At 52.9% G+C, this 17,483-nt stretch overlaps 2 protein-coding genes across 5 annotated transcripts in view; both read left to right on the top strand.

Annotated features, from left to right (window-relative positions):
- The window catches only part of C2CD3 (C2 domain containing 3 centriole elongation regulator), a 125,775-nt gene extending 123,528 nt beyond the window's left edge, over positions 1-2,247 (top strand). For all 3 annotated transcript variants that reach the window (XM_059874992.1, NM_001078130.3, XM_059874997.1), the window contains one exon: positions 1,467-2,247. In XM_059874992.1, coding sequence (XP_059730975.1) covers positions 1,467-1,607 — 141 coding nt within the window. In that variant the 3' untranslated portion in view covers positions 1,608-2,247. The remainder of the gene's footprint in view (positions 1-1,466) is intronic.
- A 3,227-nt stretch (positions 2,248-5,474) lies between these two features.
- UCP3 (uncoupling protein 3) lies at positions 5,475-16,846 on the top strand. 2 transcript variants are annotated; one of them, XM_024974990.2, is made up of 7 exons: positions 5,475-5,590; positions 9,641-9,860; positions 10,328-10,538; positions 10,791-10,991; positions 12,096-12,197; positions 12,860-13,071; positions 15,616-16,846. In XM_024974990.2, exons 2-7 carry the CDS (start codon positions 9,735-9,737, stop codon positions 15,754-15,756), a joined length of 993 nt encoding a protein of 330 aa, XP_024830758.1. In that variant the 5' UTR covers positions 5,475-5,590; positions 9,641-9,734; the 3' UTR covers positions 15,757-16,846.
- Positions 16,847-17,483: the final 637 nt, after the last annotated feature.

Genomic DNA, 17,483 nt, shown 5'->3' with positions numbered 1-17,483 from the left:
GGCCTGTCTGGGAGACTGGGAGCAGTACGCTCTCACCTCTGCTGAGCATGCCCAGCCACATGCTCCGTTCTGCTCTCAGTTCTCCAGCAGAGAACCTACCTATGGCCTCTCGGTGCTGAGAGCCTGTCGGGGTGTATGCCCTCCCTTGGCATTTAGAATTCCAGATTGGTAGAGACCCTTAGGGTTGCCTGACTGCCATTCCCCCTATCATATCCAGGCTGCTGTTTTAATTCTTGGAATAGTTCTCTGTCTTCCCAGCTCAACTCTAAGCTGTGGAGGTCAGGAACGGTTGGTCTCTCTCCCTCTCACAGTAGACAACAAGGTGGGGAAATGAAGGAAAGAAGGGCCACTCAGTATCACTGATGCCAGAAGCAGCTGGAGCTGGGCCTCAGCTTCCCATCACCAGAGCTACTAAGGAGCAGGGAAGTAGTCTCCAAGTAGTCTCCACCTCTAGGATCTCCACCAAGCTGGTTCTTGGTGCCTAGGGAGTGGTATAGTGTGCTTCCAGCATGTGGGGACAGGGAGGAGATACCCATCCATGGGACAGACTGCATGCTGTGAAGTCAGCCAAGTTCACCTGCCTCTTCCTCTGCCAGGCCTCCACCTCCACCCGAGGGCCTTGCTCTCCGCCACCAGCCTGGGGTGGCTTTCCTGTATCCTTCAAGCTCCTTCAGGGCAGGAACCCAACACAGAAATAAACAAAGGATTGGTTAAACAAATGGATGAGGCATAAAAGAATCCAAAGGACCACGATGCCATAACCCAAAAGCACTCACCTTAAAGGAGGAATTAATGGGACTTCCCTGGTGGTCCAGCGGCTAAGACTGTGCTCCAGTGCAGGGGCCCAGGTTCAATCCCTGGTCGGGGAACTAGACCCCACATGCTGCAACTAAAAAAAAAAAAAAAAGATCCTGCATGCTGCAACAAAGAAGACTGAAGATCCCACGTGCTGTGACTAAGACCCAGCGTAGCCGAATAAATAAATAAAAATAAATATTAGAGGTGAGGGGATTAGTGATAGCCGTCAGCCCAAGACAGGGAAATGTTTGGTAGCAGGGCCGTGGGTATGTGCTTCATGTTACATGGCAGGTCACACACAGGACACCCACATTTCAGAGGACGAATGACTTGTCTAGACTCACACAGCAAGAGAGAGACCACCCCTCCTCCAGAGGCACAGGAGGAGTCTGAGCAGCGGTTCACATCTTAGCTCTGCTACTCTGTGAGGGTGTGTATATCCTGAGTTTATTTCACCTGAACTGTCGTTTCCTCGTCCATCCATGAACTACATACCAGCCTGCAGGGTAGAGGTGAGCATTAAACACACTCAGGTGTGTAAAGTGCCTTGTGAATCAGTCAGCTATATACCAGTATTAGCCGAAGGAGCAAAAGACGAGACGAGTCAAAGTCATCTCTAGGCTGTGCCGTGTGCGCAGTGCTAACCTCGCTGACCTCTTCCTCTCCAGGACAAGAGCCAGGCCACCAGAGGATCCCTGTCCCAAAGGCCTTGTCGCCCCAGACCCAGCTCGCTGCCGCCCACCCTGCCTGAGGAAGAAACTCGCAGGATTGCACGGATATTTTCTTCCCAATTCTCCCAGAAGGACTAATACAGCCCAAAAGACTGAGGGAAGGATGACCTACCCACTCACCCTCAGCCTTGTCTGGCTTCCTTCAGGGCTGTGAGAGCCCTAAGACCACCACCAGCCTAGTCCCTGGGCACCAGTCACCCCAGACTAGAGGAGCATCCCAAACCAGGGCCGTGTCCACCTGCCAGGACTTCAGCTTCCTCCGATGGTGAGGCAAAGGCGGGACACAGTGGATTCCAATGCCCAAGTGGCGCACCATCTGTTGACGAGGGGACCCGAGCAGGCATCCTTCAGCTGGGAAACTCCTCCCAGTGTCCTCAACAGAGCCTGCTGCTGACACGAGCCTACCCTCTGCCTGAATATGATGGCCCTTTTGCCTTAAGGGTTGGGGAAGGTGGGTGGAGAGTTTGGGTACAGGCATAGCCAGGGAAATCCTAAGACCACTTCCAGTTTATTTGCTTAGGAATAAGGGTATTTTATAGATAAAATTATTTTTATGCTGTGTTGAATTAATCAGTAGGAAAGGAGGGGGAAATTACCTCCTTCGAACTTTTTATCTGATTGTCTGAAATTCTAACCATGCTTTTAACTTATTGTTTTTACCCAGCTCTGAAGTCATTGTTCCTGCCTGTGTTTGAATAAAATGATACTGGTATTTGTATTCTGTGCACAAGTGTTCACTGGGTTGGCGTCTGGAGTGTTAGGAATTTGTGCTCTAACAGCTAGAGAGAAAGCTTGACACCATACCGGCCCTTGGAGAAGCTCATCTGGAACCAGGGAGCCAGGGTCACCATGAGACCTCTGACTCCCCCAAAGATTAGGTTGGTCCAGATTGGAGTGACACCTAGTATTTCCTCTGCTGGTTCCTCAAGTCTGTCAGCCAAGTAAAGGGGTCGCATGCCACAGGCCTGCTTGAATCCCCCGTCTCTCTGGGATGAGTACATAGCTCTGGCTTAGACTGTCAGGCTCCACACATTTGAGCAGCTACCACAGACAGGGCCTGTGTGGAGAGGATTAGGAGGAGGCAGAGGGGAGGGGAGAGGAGGGCACAACATGGAGGGCCCCACTTTCCACCCCAAGCACAGGTCATCTCAATCCTCAGAGCAACTCTACAACCCACATACTGTGATTCGCATCTTAAAATTAATCTGAAGCTCAACAGAGTTACGTGACTTGCCTCTGTTTGTGTACCTAGGAAGTAAGTCACCACATGAGACACCTCCAGACACATCAGAGGCTTCTGTGCCCAGGGTACGGTCAGTTAAGTGTTGTGAATTCAGGGAGTTTGGGGAGGTTGCGGGAGGGAACCATGTGGACTGGAACAGTCAAGAGAAGCCTTCCTTGAAGTCTGGGGGTAAGCCAGCAGGGCATTTGGGGCCACATGCAGCAGAGGGGAGAGCAGAGAGCGGCCTGGTTCTGCTGCTTCCTGATAGGTGCCCTCAGGCCTGACTACGCCTGTCTGAGCCTCGGTCACCTCATCTGTAAAGCAAGATAGCCAGCCCAGCTTCAGTGGGTTGCTGCAAAGCTTAAATGATGACATTTGTGAAAGTGCTTCGCCTGCACTTGGCCCTTGGTGGAAGCTCAGGAAATGTCAGCCCCACCCACTCCTCCCCCACGGACCAGTGCAAGTCAGTAGACAGGCGAGTTCACCACTAAATGTGAGACAGGCAGGACGGGCCCCAGAGGGGACCCAGAGGAAACAGGCTGCCTTCCTCATTGGTCAAGTGCCCTCAGACCAGCGTGTCCCCTTCATCTGTTCATCTGGGCCCCTAACCTTCAGGCTGCCAGCTCACCCGCTCCCCAGCGTCTCCCTCTCAGCTCACCAGCTGCCTGCCTGCCAGGAGATTTCAAGGCCCAGGTCTCCACCTGCCTTGAAGCCACAGAGAACACACAGAGGGGCCATCAGAAGTCCAGGCCTGAGGGCTTTAGCCTCAGGTGAAGAATATTCCTAAATCCTGCTCCAACTCCTGTAAATAACTCGATGGGGTCGCGTTAGGATAAGGACTCCTACCCAGGCCGAGGGCAGCCTCCAGTAACACAGAGGCACCGTGAGGGTCTGAACCCCACCTCTACTGCTACAGATACTCTTTACCAGCATCTTCTCCCCAGAAAGTGGTTGTCTTTCCCAACAACAGCTCAGAAGCACCCTGCCGAACACAGGGTGAGGGCACAAGGGACATGCTTGTTCCCACCACAGCCAGTAGAACCAGCCGCTGTCTCCCCACGGCCCGCTCAGCACCCCCCACCACAGAGCCCTGAAACTAGGTGCTGCTGATCTCACAGAGGCTGATTGATTTCAACCCATAGCAGCCAACTTTGGAACTTCTAGCACAGGCTGGATTCTGGGGAAACGGAGCCAAAGCAGACAGGGCTGGCCCTGCCCTCAGAGAGCACCCAGGCCCACCTGAGCTCAGCTGCCCACACTCTGGGTTTCTCCAGGGCCCACTATTTACCCCCCCACACCTCCTGGCTGCAATTCCCCCACCCCCTCCAGACTGCCATTCTCAGGTGGAGCCAAAAACCTCCTTCCAGAGCCCTCCCCACCTCAGCAACCCGAGCAGCCGCTCCCCTTATAGGACTAACCCAGCTGCCTGTTCTGTTGACATTAAAGCAGGGCCTGGCCCGAGGAGGAGGACCTTGGCACTTGAGTATCTGGACCCATAACCACTTGTACTGGGGCCACAGCTCTGTGCCCAAGTCTAGAAGTGGCCTCTGCCCCACCAGATTAACTCCCATCCCTCTCCACCTCTCCCTCTCTCCTCCCCTTCCCCTTCCCCTCCCTCTTTCCTCGGTCACCCGGTTCCCAGGTTCAGACTTGCCCAACCCTTACCCTCAGTGCCTATCACTGGCTGCTGCAAGGGACCCTCCCCTCCCTTCCCCACACACCCTCCCCAGATCCCTTTAGCTCCAGTGGTGTCCATGCTGAAGCCTCCAAGTGTCATGTCACAGAGAGTAGTATTCACAGCAGATAGGTCCAAAGTACATTATCATTTACAGGCTGGCAGGCAGGCCCTGCCACATAACTGTATGACCTGGGCAAGTCCCTGTCCCTCCCTAACAATCAGTTCTCTCCTCTCTAAGCATTAAAATGCATGAATCCGCAGTCATAAAAAGGCACGAAGTGCTGACATATGATCCAACAAGGATGAACTTGGAAAACACTTTGGTAAGTAAAAGAAGCCAGTCACAAAAGGTCACATATTGTGTGATTCCATTTGTATGAAATGTTCAGGATAAGCAAATCTATAGAGACAAAGTAGATTAATGATTGCCTGGGCGGCATTGAAGGGAAGAGGAAACAGAAGGAGATGTGTGGGGAGGGAGGTAATGAAAATGTTCTAAAATTGTGATGACTGATGGCTGCATAACTGTGAACACACCAAAAACCACTGAATTGTACCAGTTAAACAGGTAAATGGCACGGGAATTATATCTCAATAAAGCTTTGGAAAAAAAGACTCCTAATTGTACCTACCTCGTAAGAGTTGTGAAAGAAATAATGTATGTAAAGTTTCTAGCACATAGTAGGCACCAAGAAATGAATTAGCATCACCATTGTTACTATTAAGAGGAGGCCCAGGGGAACCCTGACCAGACCATTGTGGCAGCCTTGGCCTTTGGACTCTCAAAAGTGATAAATCCAACCCCCACCACCCCATATACACCCTCATCACCCAAAGGAGCTCTTTCATCACCTGCAATGGGGTGTTTTAAAGAAGCCCAAGTCAAGGGAACTGAAGCAGGTCTGGAACTCTGACCTACCCCCCTCGCCTCCCTGCCCTGCACCAGCCGCCTCTGGTCAAGTGACCAGGCTGTCAAGTAGCTACTCCAGGGTAAGGTTTCAGGTCAGCCAGAGTGTATAAAGACAGGTGCCAAGCCAGAGGCTGCAGAGACACCAGCAAATGGCAAAGGAGCAATCAGATCCCTGCTGCCGCCTCCTGGGATGGAGCCCTGAGGACCCTTAAAGAGGCCCCATGCTTCCGCCACCCTGGCTGCCCCTACAGGTAAGACCCCACCCTCCACCCCATCTTCCTCCTCCATGTTCTCCCAAAGGCAGCTGGCAGCCAGAGCTGGTAGCACACAGCAGGTAGAGATTGAGTCAAGATGAGGGAAAGGCAGCCCTGACGAGGGCACTGTTGGGGCTGGGGCTCCACCCCCGACTCCTGTCACTCACCAGGGACTCACTTCCCTTTTGCTCTGCCAGCGGCCTCTGCTGTGACTTTGCAAATCCCCAGAGATAAGATGTGGTTTTCTCCTTAGTCTGGCCCAGAGTCCCCACAATTCCTCCAGAGTATAAGGCCCTTTCCCCAGGAGGCCCCCCTACTCAGGAGGGGGCACTCCCCGACTCAGCAGGCATGCAGGAGAGACTTTGCCGGGAAGGTGGGGTCGAGGGCATCTCAGAACAGGGACTCTGATCCCTGCTCCAGAGCCACCACGGAGAACTTGTTTCTAATGCAGATTCCCAGGACCCCAGCTCAGACCTGAATCTCAGGCTGAGGGCCAAGAATCCGGTCTGTAAACAAGTGGCTCCAGGTACCCTGAGCTCGCTCTGAAGTCTTAGACTCTGGGAGGTGGGCCTGAAGCAGGTGCCAGACAGACTGGGCTCTAATCCCTCTCCATCCCTCTAGCCTTGTAACTAGCTGAAGCCCTCAAAGCTTCGGGGCTTTTGGACCCAGACAACAGCAACTATCTCGTAGCCTTATAAAGGGATTGAATTAGTCACTGCCTCTAGAGCCCTCAGCGCAGTGTCTGGTGCAGGAAGTGTTCAGCAGATGTTAATGGGGCACTGCTACTCTGGGTGTGCAAGGCTGGAATGCCCCATTCCTCATGCCCCAGCAGAGCACAGGGAGGAACTTCTGCTCTACCCTTCACCTATGTCAGTGGGATAGGTCTGCTGGCCGCCAGGGCTTCTCAAGTACCATTTCAGGAGGCTGGAATAAAGGAAGAGGCTGGGGAGCACCAGCCACAGGACCCCTACCTCTGCCCACCCTGGTGGCCTCCCCCTGTCCCGCCCCCATGTGATCAGTTAAAGTCTAGAGCCCACCCGCCTGAGTCCCCCGCCCCTTCCACTCTGCCCCCGGGGGGCTCAAGACAGCCTCTGGAACAGGTTCTGGTTTGCCTCCTAGCCGCTGCTCCTGACCAAGGCCAGGCTCCAACACCTCCAGCGCACCATCTCTGCAACCTCACTGGTCTCAGAGCCTCCACTGGCTCCCTCCCTGTCCAGCCCTGACGCCTACACCAGCCTGACCTGAACACAGGTCTGATGGTGTCATCCCTCAACTTGAAAACACCAGCCAGTCCCCATTTTCGCTAGATTAAGTACAGCTAGGGCATTTGAGGCCCTTCATCAAAGAACACTGTGGGCATCTCAGCTTCTTCCCCATTTCCCCACCTCGGCCCATGGGGTCCCTCGGTTAACTGGTCCTCCCTGGGCCCCTCTGGCCCTGGGCCATCTGGGTACCAGGCTGCACAGAGAAGTGGGATAAGTAGCTCCTGTCCTTGATTTGGGGCCCCCATCTGGGGAGAAATCACGGCAGTTAATGAACTAATTCTAGGGACTTCCCTGACTGTCCAGTGGTTAAGATTCCATGCTTCCACTGCAGGGGCCACAGGTTTGATCCCTGGTCAGGGAACTAAGATCCCACATGCCATGCAGCCAAGGGGGACAAAACAAAACAAAACAAAAAAAAGAGTCAATTCTAAAGAAGGTCTGGGACAGAGGCAGCCAAGGACAAAGGAGGTTCAGAAGGGAAGCCATATCTGATGGTTCAGCCCCCTGGCTGGAGACATAGCCTCCCCAGGGAGACAGACCCAGCCCAGAAGTGCTTAAAGCCACCCAGTGGGGCCTGGCCCATCACAAACACTCCACACCAGGGGCCAAGGGCAAGGAACGTGCAGTCACGCAGCTCTAGGGGCCCCACCTCTGCACCTCAGTTCCTAACTCTTGAGAGTGGAGTGAAAATACCTAACTTGGCAGGGTTCTTCTGTTAGAGCCTGGGCGGCCACCAAACATTTTGGAAAAGGGACACTCATACAACCAATAAGAGACACTAGAGAACATACCACCCAGGGGCCTCTCCTGCCCTGGGAGTCAGGCCCTCAGATTCCTGAAGCTGAGGATCTCGGCAGCCCTGCTCCTGATATCAGAGGAGGAGCTGAGCAGCAGAAAGGCCAGGGCCCGAGGGAAGAGAGGCTGATGGGCTGTGGGCACTGGGAGCTGCTCCTGCACTGCCTCGGACACGTGCATTCCAACCCCAAAAGAGGAGCCACAGCCTCCCCCCCACCAGGGACCAAGCCTCCTGGCAGTTGCTGGGCTTCTGTCGGGCGAATGGGAAAGAGGATGGTGTTCCCTCAGCTGGCCTGCCATGCTGTCCCCTCAACCAGGCTCAGCTCCACATCAGCCCTCAGGGAGCAACGCAGAAAGGCAGGCAGATAGGCTGTGGGACAAGCACCACGGGGGCAGCCCAAGCCCTGACTGTGACAGGCGCCGGTCTCGGCCTCCCCGGGAGCATTGTCTTCCTCTGCCAGCATGGACAGCAGTGCCCACCAGACCTCTTCACCAAGCTGTTGTTGCACGTGCTTAGCACTTAAGTCCCCAGAGAGGGGGGTTGCATATAATTCAAAGGGCTTTGAATATCCGCAACAAAAAGGCAAGATGGTGGACATCCATTCTACCACATCCATTGGGCTGCTGAGTGGAATGAACAGTGAAGGGGGTCTTATTGCTATCACAAGACCATGGCTGCAGTTCTGTGAATTTAAAGAAGTTTCTCTCCATCTTAAGCCTCTCTTTTCCCACCTGTAAAATAGATTTAAATGTCATCCTGCCCTCTTTCCAACACTGTTTCAAGCCTAGCAGAGCAGAGCAACCCATGCTCTGACACTGGTGACTCTGAGCAGGCCAACATCTCTGAGCCCCTGCACTGGATCAGCCCAAAGCGGGGAGAGGAGAGAAGCTACCCTGCAGCCAGGCTGTGAGAATTCAGTGAGACGGTGTGTAGAGCTCCGCCCCCATAGCCTCATGCCCCGTAGCCATTCCCTCCTCCTCCTCTAAACCTGCCCTGGACTGTCTCACAGAGCATGCCCTTCCCTGCGCCTGGAGCCCCCTCCCACTTCTCCAGCTGCTGCAGTCTTGCCCACCTTCCCAGGCTCTCCTCCCACCCCTACCATGTTGACTGGGGATGGCAAGACCTAAAGTGATAAGGCTGGGTGAGCTCTCCATACACCAGCATATTAAAAAAATAGAGACATCACTTTGCTTACAAAGGTCCATAGAGTCAAAGATATAGTTGTTCGAGTAGCCATGTACAGATGTGTAAGTTGGACTATAAAGAAGGCTGAGCTCCAAAGAATTGATGCTTTTGAACTGTGGTACTGGAGACGACTCTTGAGAGTCCCTTGGACAGCAAGGAGATCAAACCAGTCAATCCTAAAGGAAAGCAACCCTGAATATTCTTTGGAAGGACTGACGCTGAAGCTGAAACTCCAATACTTTGGCCACCTGATGTGAAGAGCCGACTCATTGGAAAAGACCCTGATGCTGGGAGAGATTGAAGGCGGGAGGAGAAGGGGACGACAGAGGATGAGATGGTTGGATGGCATCTCCGACTCGATGGACATGAGTTTGAACAAATTCTGGGAGATAGTGAAGGACAGAGAAGCCTGGCATGCTGCAGTCCATGGGGTCACAAAGAGTCAGACACGACTGAGCAACCAAACAACAACAACCATACACCAGGGAGCAGGCCTTCCCCAGGAAGCAGCTTGAGGCTGGGGAAGGAGCAGAGGGTTGTGGTGTGGAGTCAGAACCAGGTCTGTCTCTGCCTGAGCCTTTATACAGTGAAGACCACTTCCAGCGGGGAAGGGAAAGGGCAGGGTGAGGATGGCAAGAGATTAGGGAGGAAAGTGACCTGTTCTTATAAGTCAAATCCACACAGCTAAGACAGCCCTGCTCAGGCTTTTCACTTACAAACCTTCTCCTGGTGCTGAGGGGATCCTGGGGATGGGCCTAGAGGGCACGCGTCCCATCCCCTCCCCTGGCCTGTCCCCTGCAGCCTCCTCCATGCACTGAAGCCCAAGGCTGGGCAGCAGCCTCTCTCCTTGGACCTCCACTGGGCCCTGGAGGGACCGGGCAGAGCCTTTGGGACCATGGTTGGACTGCAACCTTCAGAGAGGCCCCCCACAACGTCTGTGAAGTTCCTGGCGGCGGGCACAGCGGCCTGCTTTGCTGACCTCCTCACCTTTCCACTGGACACAGCCAAGGTCCGCCTGCAGGTAGGTGCCCTTTGGCTAAGGCTCATTGTTCCCAACAGTGGAGGGGCTGAGTTCTCCACCAGGGCACCTGCCCTTCCTCACAGAGAACCCTGAGCAGGTCACTCACTATCCACGACCCTACCTCACCATCCCCTCACCACCCAAGATCTTAATTCCTTGGCAGGACGTGCCAGGGTCCTTACGTGGCCTGCCCTACTTTGTAAGCCATAAAGTAAGAAGTAAGGAGTCACCGTGTGAGCTTGGGCAAGTCACAGACAACTTGTAATGAGAAAAGCCATCACCCTCCGATTTACCACACTGTGTACAACAGTTTGTGAGCTGGCAACTGCTACACAGAACTGTCATTTTTACTGAGACGTGACACTGTGACCATGCTTGTTCCGAGGTCCAGCCCCAGGCAGGGACCCCTGCACACAGCCCTGCCCACCCCCCACCCAAGTCCTCATACTCTGCGGGGTGTCCCTCAGATCCAGGGGGAGAACCAGGCGGCCCTGGCGGCCCGGAGTGCCCAGTACCGCGGAGTGCTGGGCACCATCCTGACCATGGTGCGCACCGAGGGCCCCCGCAGCCTCTACAGCGGGCTGGTCGCCGGCCTGCAGCGCCAGATGAGCTTCGCCTCCATCCGCATCGGCCTCTACGACTCCGTCAAGCAGTTCTACACCCCCAAGGGATCGGACCGTGAGTGCTGAGGGGTGGGTCAAGGCAGGATCTAGGCTGTGGGTCAGGAGATCAGGGTGGTGCAGACTCAGAGGCAGAGCTGAGGCATGGGAAGCTGAAGCATGAGGAGACTGAGCCTCATGTCGAGGAGGATTTGGAACCCTGGCCTGGGAGAGGTGGGCATGGGGCAGGGGCAGCCCCCAGAGACCGGCATCAGGCCCGCAGAGGTGCGGGGTAGTACAACTCTGGCCCGCTTGCTCTCCTCCTCTCCAGACTCCAGCATCATTACCCGGATTTTGGCGGGCTGTACCACGGGGGCCATGGCAGTGACCTGTGCCCAGCCCACAGACGTGGTGAAGATCCGCTTTCAGGCCAGCATGCACACTGGGCTGGGAGGCAACAGAAAGTACAGTGGGACAATGGATGCCTACAGGACCATCGCCAGAGAGGAAGGGGTTCGGGGCCTGTGGAAAGGTAGGTCTGGACTCCAGGCTTGGGGGTCTTGGGCAGCGTCTTCTCCACCCTAGGGCTGGGACAGGGAACTGAGCAAGCAGGGAGCTCCCATCACAAGTATTCCAGCAGTTCTAAAGGAACATCCTAACATATCCCAATGGACCAGCTGACTGGCCATACTGCCCCAAATTCAGTTCAGTTTACCAACCTTTCACCACGCGCAGGGCTCTGAGGGAGACAGAAATGAACAGAGGATACCCTCACGGCTCACAGTCACAGAGGAGAGAGGCATGTCAAGGAGCAGCCATTCCACAGGGCAGGATGTGCTGGGTTCACACAGAGGTGCAGGCCATGAGGGCTTAGGGCGTTCGGGGGCAGAGGTGATGTGAAAGTTGGGCCTCAAAGTTCCAGTGAGCTCCTGCTGTGTGGAGAGGGAAGGAAGGGCCCCCCCCAGCAATGGCCTGTGAGGGGTGACTGCTGCGCATGGAGAAGAAACAGAGGCCACTGCGGGGAGCAGTCATGAGAAGGGGGCTTCCTTGGGAACAAAACTTTAAGGTTCTCTATGTGTTTAAGTGGTGATGACCTTGACAAATAATGTTGTCTCTACCACATGTGGCCAGGGCTCACATGAATCTTGCAGAAGAAAACAATGACCCAGTGATGGTTAAAGGCAGGACACCTGAGTCACAGCCTTGCTTGCTGTGTGCCTTCCTGGAGCCCAGCCCTCATCTGTGAAACCAGCGGGTGGTCTCGCAGGTCGCATGGCTGCAACCTGTCACTGTTTCAAAAGCCCACCATTCCTCTCCGAGGAAAGGCTTCCTTGTCTGGCTCTAGCCAGGTCTCAGGGAGGCATATTTTAATTTTGATGGGTATTGCAGTTTATCCTCTGAAATGTGGCCCAAACACACACAAGAGGGTCTCTCTGCTTTTTGTCTCTAATATGGACATGGATAATCTGAGAGCTTTTAACATCGGAAAGGAAAGTGTGGAATCTGCCCATCCAGGGTGGACTCTTCTAGACCACTGGAACGAGGCACCATATCCCCCACCTGGGCCTGTGGCCTTGCAGCCAGGGGGTCCGCTTCTTCTATTTCCCACTCATCAGCCCCACCCGCTTCCTGACAGGAATTCTGCCCAACATCACGAGGAATGCCATTGTCAACTGTGGTGAGATGGTGACCTATGACATCATCAAGGAAAAGCTGCTAGACTACCACCTGCTCACCGGTGAGGCCCTGGGCTCCAGGCAGATAGTCCTCCCAGTCTGGAGGGGCCTGGGGCTCCACAGAGTGGGTGCCACCCACAGGCAACCGGGCTTTAAAAGGAGTGGAGGGAGGCAGGGTGCCCAGCATCATTAGGGTGAGTAAGGAGGAACCCTAGACGGGAGGCCAAAGACCTGGGCTCCAGCCCAGCACCATTTCTCCCTGTGCACCTTCAAGCAAGGGTGGCCTTCTCTGACCAGTTTCCTCTAATGAGGTGGTTGGGCCGGATTAGCTTCCAACTCTGGGACAGCCCAGTTTTGTGAGTCCTCCTCAAGAGCTCCATCTTGGCACTGCAAGAGATTTGGAAAACACTATCCTCATACTTGGGCTTCCCTGGTGACTCAGACCGTAAAGAATCCACGGGCAATGCAGGAGATACGGGTTCCATCCCTGGGTCAGGAAGATCCCCTGGAAGAGGAAATGGAACCCACTCCAGTATTCTTGCCTAGGGAAATCCCATGGGCAGAGGGACCTGGTGGGCTACTGTCCAGGGGCTTGCAAAGAGTCAGATTTGACGGAGCACAAGCACTAGACTATACTAACCTCATGCCCAGGGAGTTCAGTTTCATTAGGGACAAACAATGAACACGTGTGAAACAGAAAACAAGGGCCGTCTTCATCTCACAGCCCAGTATCTGCTCTTCCTACCCTGCGACAGACAACTTCCCCTGCCACTTCGTCTCTGCCTTTGGAGCTGGCTTCTGTGCCACCCTGGTGGCCTCCCCGGTGGACGTGGTGAAGACGCGGTATATGAACTCGCCCCCAGGCCAGTACCACAGCCCCTTCGACTGTATGCTGAAGATGGTGACCCAGGAGGGCCCCACAGCCTTCTACAAGGGGTGAGCTCCCCTCCTGCCACCAGCACCCCCTCCTAGAGAACCAGGCCTCCCTCCCCGTCTCCCTTCCTCCCCTCCATGTAGAGTGTGTCTGCCATGGGATCACCTAGAAATACAGTATTGAACAGCACAGATGTAAATGCCACAAAGGAAAATTACAATATAAAGACCTAAGGAAATGTTTTTTTGAAAGAGAGGACCAAATCTGAATTGAAGATCAGGGAGGCCTATCTGAGAAAAAAAAAAGGAGTCTATGCATAGATCCAAGTGCATCCCCAAACACACAGGAAGAGGAGGAGGAGGGAAAGGTGCTTGGTAATCCTGAGGTTTTTCCCTGACCCACCGACATCACTGCGGGTCACCACTGCCGACAGCCCGTATGCTTCACACGTTCCTGGCATTTACTATTCCCTCTGCATGGAAGCCATTCCTGCGTCATCCACATGCTCTCCAACTTACTGTCCTTCAAGACTAGTTCAAATACCACCTTCTCCCTAACACTCGCAGATACAAATTTTCCCCCTCTGTGAACTTCAGCAATACTTCCCTGATACCATTTTTACGGTACCCACCACTTCCTACTTTGTAGGATAGTATTTGTAAGTTTAAACGATCCCCCATGCTAGAGTGCAAGCTCCTTGCAGCTAAGGACTGTGGCTTATACAGCTGACCCTTGAACAAATGCCAGGGTTACAGACACGGACCCCATGCAGTTGAAAATATCAATACATGTACAACTTATAGTTGGCCCTCCATACACGCAGTTCCTCTGTTGCCATGGTTTCTGCACATCCCTCGTTCCACACCCACAGATTCAACTAGTCTCAGATCATTAGTATTTAATATTAAAAAAACTGTATAAGTGGACCCACACCGTTCAAAGGGTTGTTCAAGGGTCAACTGTATACATCTTCCACTTCCCAGAGTCCCCAGCACAAAATCAGCTCTCTATAATAAAGTTATGAACAATCACCATGACCACCAAGTCACTACGCATGTGGACCTGGGTTAACGCTTCACATATATTATCTCCACACTCCCCCTGAACTGGGCCATTTCTCCACATTTACTGAGGAGGAGAATGAGACTCAGAAAGGTCATGGAACTTGTCCCAGCTCACAAAGCTTAAACGGCAGAGCCACGGCGCAAACCCTGACCTTTAGACACCACCCACTCCATCCCACACTGAGCTCTTTGCTTGGCCCTCGTACCTCCACCACTGAGGATGGTTTTCTGGCACCCAGCGTTGGATTAGGCCCAACAAGCACACATGGCCTCGACCCCGGGATGATGTCACAAAACAGTTTCAGCTGACAGCTCTTTTCCTATAAGTGCCGCCATCAGAAGGCTCTTCGTCCCACTTGTCTCGATTTGTACTTTCACTTGGCAAACATTCACTGAGCACTTCGTGGGTGCTGGGCCCCGTGCTGTGCTTCTTTTGAAGAGCAGCTAACAAGCAGGGGACACTTATTGAGGATTTACTAATACTGAACCCTGTCCATTATCATTGAATCCTCTCGACAACATCCTCCAGTTACAGGTAAGTAAACTGAGGCTGAGAAAGATTAAGAAGCTGGTCAAGCTGGTATTTGAACTCAGGACTATCCCCAGAGTTCACATTTGTTGCCCCCGTGCCATCTTCCCTGTGAGGGGCCCAGGCTGAGGGTTCAGGAGAGGCCCTGGTGTGAGATTCTGGTGCCCAAGCCAAGTCCCACAGAGCCAAGAACAACCAGCCCGGCAAGGAGAGAAGCAAGCAGAAGGAGCAACGTGGGCAAGGGTGTGGGAGGAAGGGTCTGACAGGAGCTGAGAGAACCAGGAGGGGATTAGCGGAGAAGACAGGCTGAAGAGGAGAGCAGGAGCCAGGCTCCTCCCGGAGTCGGTGAACCATAGCTGAGGTGAGGTGGTCACAGGACAGGCAGGCTCTTGGGAGATTAGCTAAATTTGGCATCAAGTTGTTTTCACCTTGCAATGCCTCCAGCTGGAGGCAGAGGCCTCCTCAGGGGTGGCTGCTCAGGTTGTAAACAAGCCCAGAAACACTCAGTGGTGGAGTGGAGTCAGGTGGTTTCAACTGAGCTATCTCACCCTGGTCTCTGAAGAGAAACTGGCAGCAATCATAGAGTGAAATGAAGTCGCTCAGTCGTGTCTGACTCTTTGCGACCCCATGGGCTATAGCCCACCAGGCTCCTCCGTCCATGGGATTCTCCAGGCGAGAATACTGGAGTGGGTTGCCATTTCCTTCTCCAGGGGATCTTCCCAACCCAGCGATCAAACCTAGGTCTCCTGAATTGCAGGCAGACGCTTTAACCTCTGAGCCACCAGTGTGAGAATTAACTGCCTAACGGTAACCCGGCTCAGAGTGCTAGTTTTCTTTCCTTGCCTGACTCCAACTTCCGCCTAAATTCCTTCAGTAGAGAAGGAAATGACAGAACAACCTCAGAAGTGCCCGTGACTAACGGAAGTTCAGCACCAGCACCGAGTGGGGAGGGCACACAGATCTATGCGGGACTCCAGTCCACCCACCTGACTAATGGTTGTCTCTCTCATCAGATTTACACCCTCCTTTTTGCGTTTGGGATCCTGGAATGTGGTGATGTTCGTCACCTACGAGCAGATGAAACGGGCCTTGATGAAAGTCCAGATGCTACGAGACTCTCCATTTTGACTAAGACAAGGCTACTCAGTATTTAGGACAAAACCAGTTAAGGTTGGAATAAAGCAGTGGGTCCATGCCACAGGGACACAGACCCACACATGTTTGTTTACAGAACTGTTTACTTGATGCTGACTCAAGAGACAGAAGAATAGGAAGGATTGTGGTCTTCAGTGCTTTGTCTTAAGAACACCTTTGTTTTGCACTGACAAGGTGGAAAATAAATTATATTAATTTGTGAAATCCATCAGGTTGGATGCCTAACATTTAGGCAAGGAAAAGTAAACCAAAACAGATCTATTTGGGTAAAACGGAAGTTTGCATACTTATATCCCCTGGAAGATCTGATTATATGATGAATTATAAACAGGAAAGACTGCAAGCATGGAACAACAGTGTCCCGCATTCCCCTTGGAAATCAGCTAAGGAGTGTAGGGAGACACCACCAAAGCAACACAAGGACTTTTGACAGCAGCCTTCGGTTAGCCACGGATCATCAGCTGTATTTGTTATGTGTCTGCATGTAGAATCCACTGGGATTGTGGGAATTGTGAGAGAGGAAAAAAAAGAGAAAACCTAGAAACTGTGCCAAAGGAGCATGGCTGGGCCAGTGTGAGGCTGAGACCCATAAATGTTCGCTGACAACACTGGAGAACCAAGAGGGCAGCCTCAGTCTCCTTTTCTGTAAAATGGGAGTAATAATCCCTCCTACCTCACTTGGGGTGTTTATGAGGATCAAGTGAGAAGCTGGGCAGAAAAACACATTATAAAAGCAAAAGCTCTGGACAAGTGTGCATAAAAGGACAATGCCTCAGAAAAGATTTTGTCGATTAGTGAGGAAGTGCCAGGGAAGAAGTTTTTGAAAGACACAGTTGCCTAGAGGTGAGACCAAAGGAACCAGGGACTCGGGGGTCAGGGGTGACGGAGAATGGTGTACAGCTGCCGGAGCCCCACTCCCAGGCAGCCCCCACTCCCACACTGGACTGTGAGGCACCTTGAAGGGTGTGGAGTCTGGGGACAAAGAGGTAAAAGCTGGGCTGAGAGTCTAAAGTATCAGGGCTCAGAATTTTTGAAAATTATCATGACTCAATAAAGAAATTCACACCTTGAGTGTGGGAATGAAAAGAGCCACTTTTCTGCCTTCTCTTTCTTAGATGGAATTTCCCTTTCTCACTTCGGGCATCCTGTTCATCAGTGCAGGGCCATGCCTGGCCCCTCACCCATACACTGCCTTCTGTGCTTCTGCAGCCCAGCTGCTCAGCATTTTAAGGGTTTGACTCCTCCATCTATAAAAGGCAGGCTTAAACCAGATGACCTTCTCCTAAACTTAACTGGACACATTTCATGTTGATAATTGGGATCCATAAGATCAGTCTTTTTCTGGTTCTTAGCAGCTTATGCGGCTCTGATGACAGAACTGAGTTCCAACCTCACTCACCCACACACACAGTTACTAGCCACCTAACCATGGGGAATCCTTGCATCATAGAGTCCTACAGAGAAGTGGGAAGGACAATCTGCACCTCACAGGAAGGGCTCAGTGATGTCACCACTCCCTCCCTCCCCACTCTGACTCCTCTGCATCCTGGGGAAAAATGAACATCCACTTACCCTCAGCACTTTTCTAAATCTATATCATAATTTGAGATCATTTACATATACAAACTGGACAGTCCAAGCAAAAGCAAAAAAGTAAAAATTATTTTGATTTAATGTCTGGTTTGGCTTTCAAATAAAAACCATATTTAAAACTTTTTCTTTTCAC

This window comes from Bos taurus, chromosome 15 (genome assembly GCF_002263795.3).
Source record: "Bos taurus isolate L1 Dominette 01449 registration number 42190680 breed Hereford chromosome 15, ARS-UCD2.0, whole genome shotgun sequence".
NCBI lineage: Eukaryota > Metazoa > Chordata > Mammalia > Artiodactyla > Bovidae > Bos > Bos taurus.
This window is presented reverse-complemented; position numbering and strand designations above follow the sequence as displayed.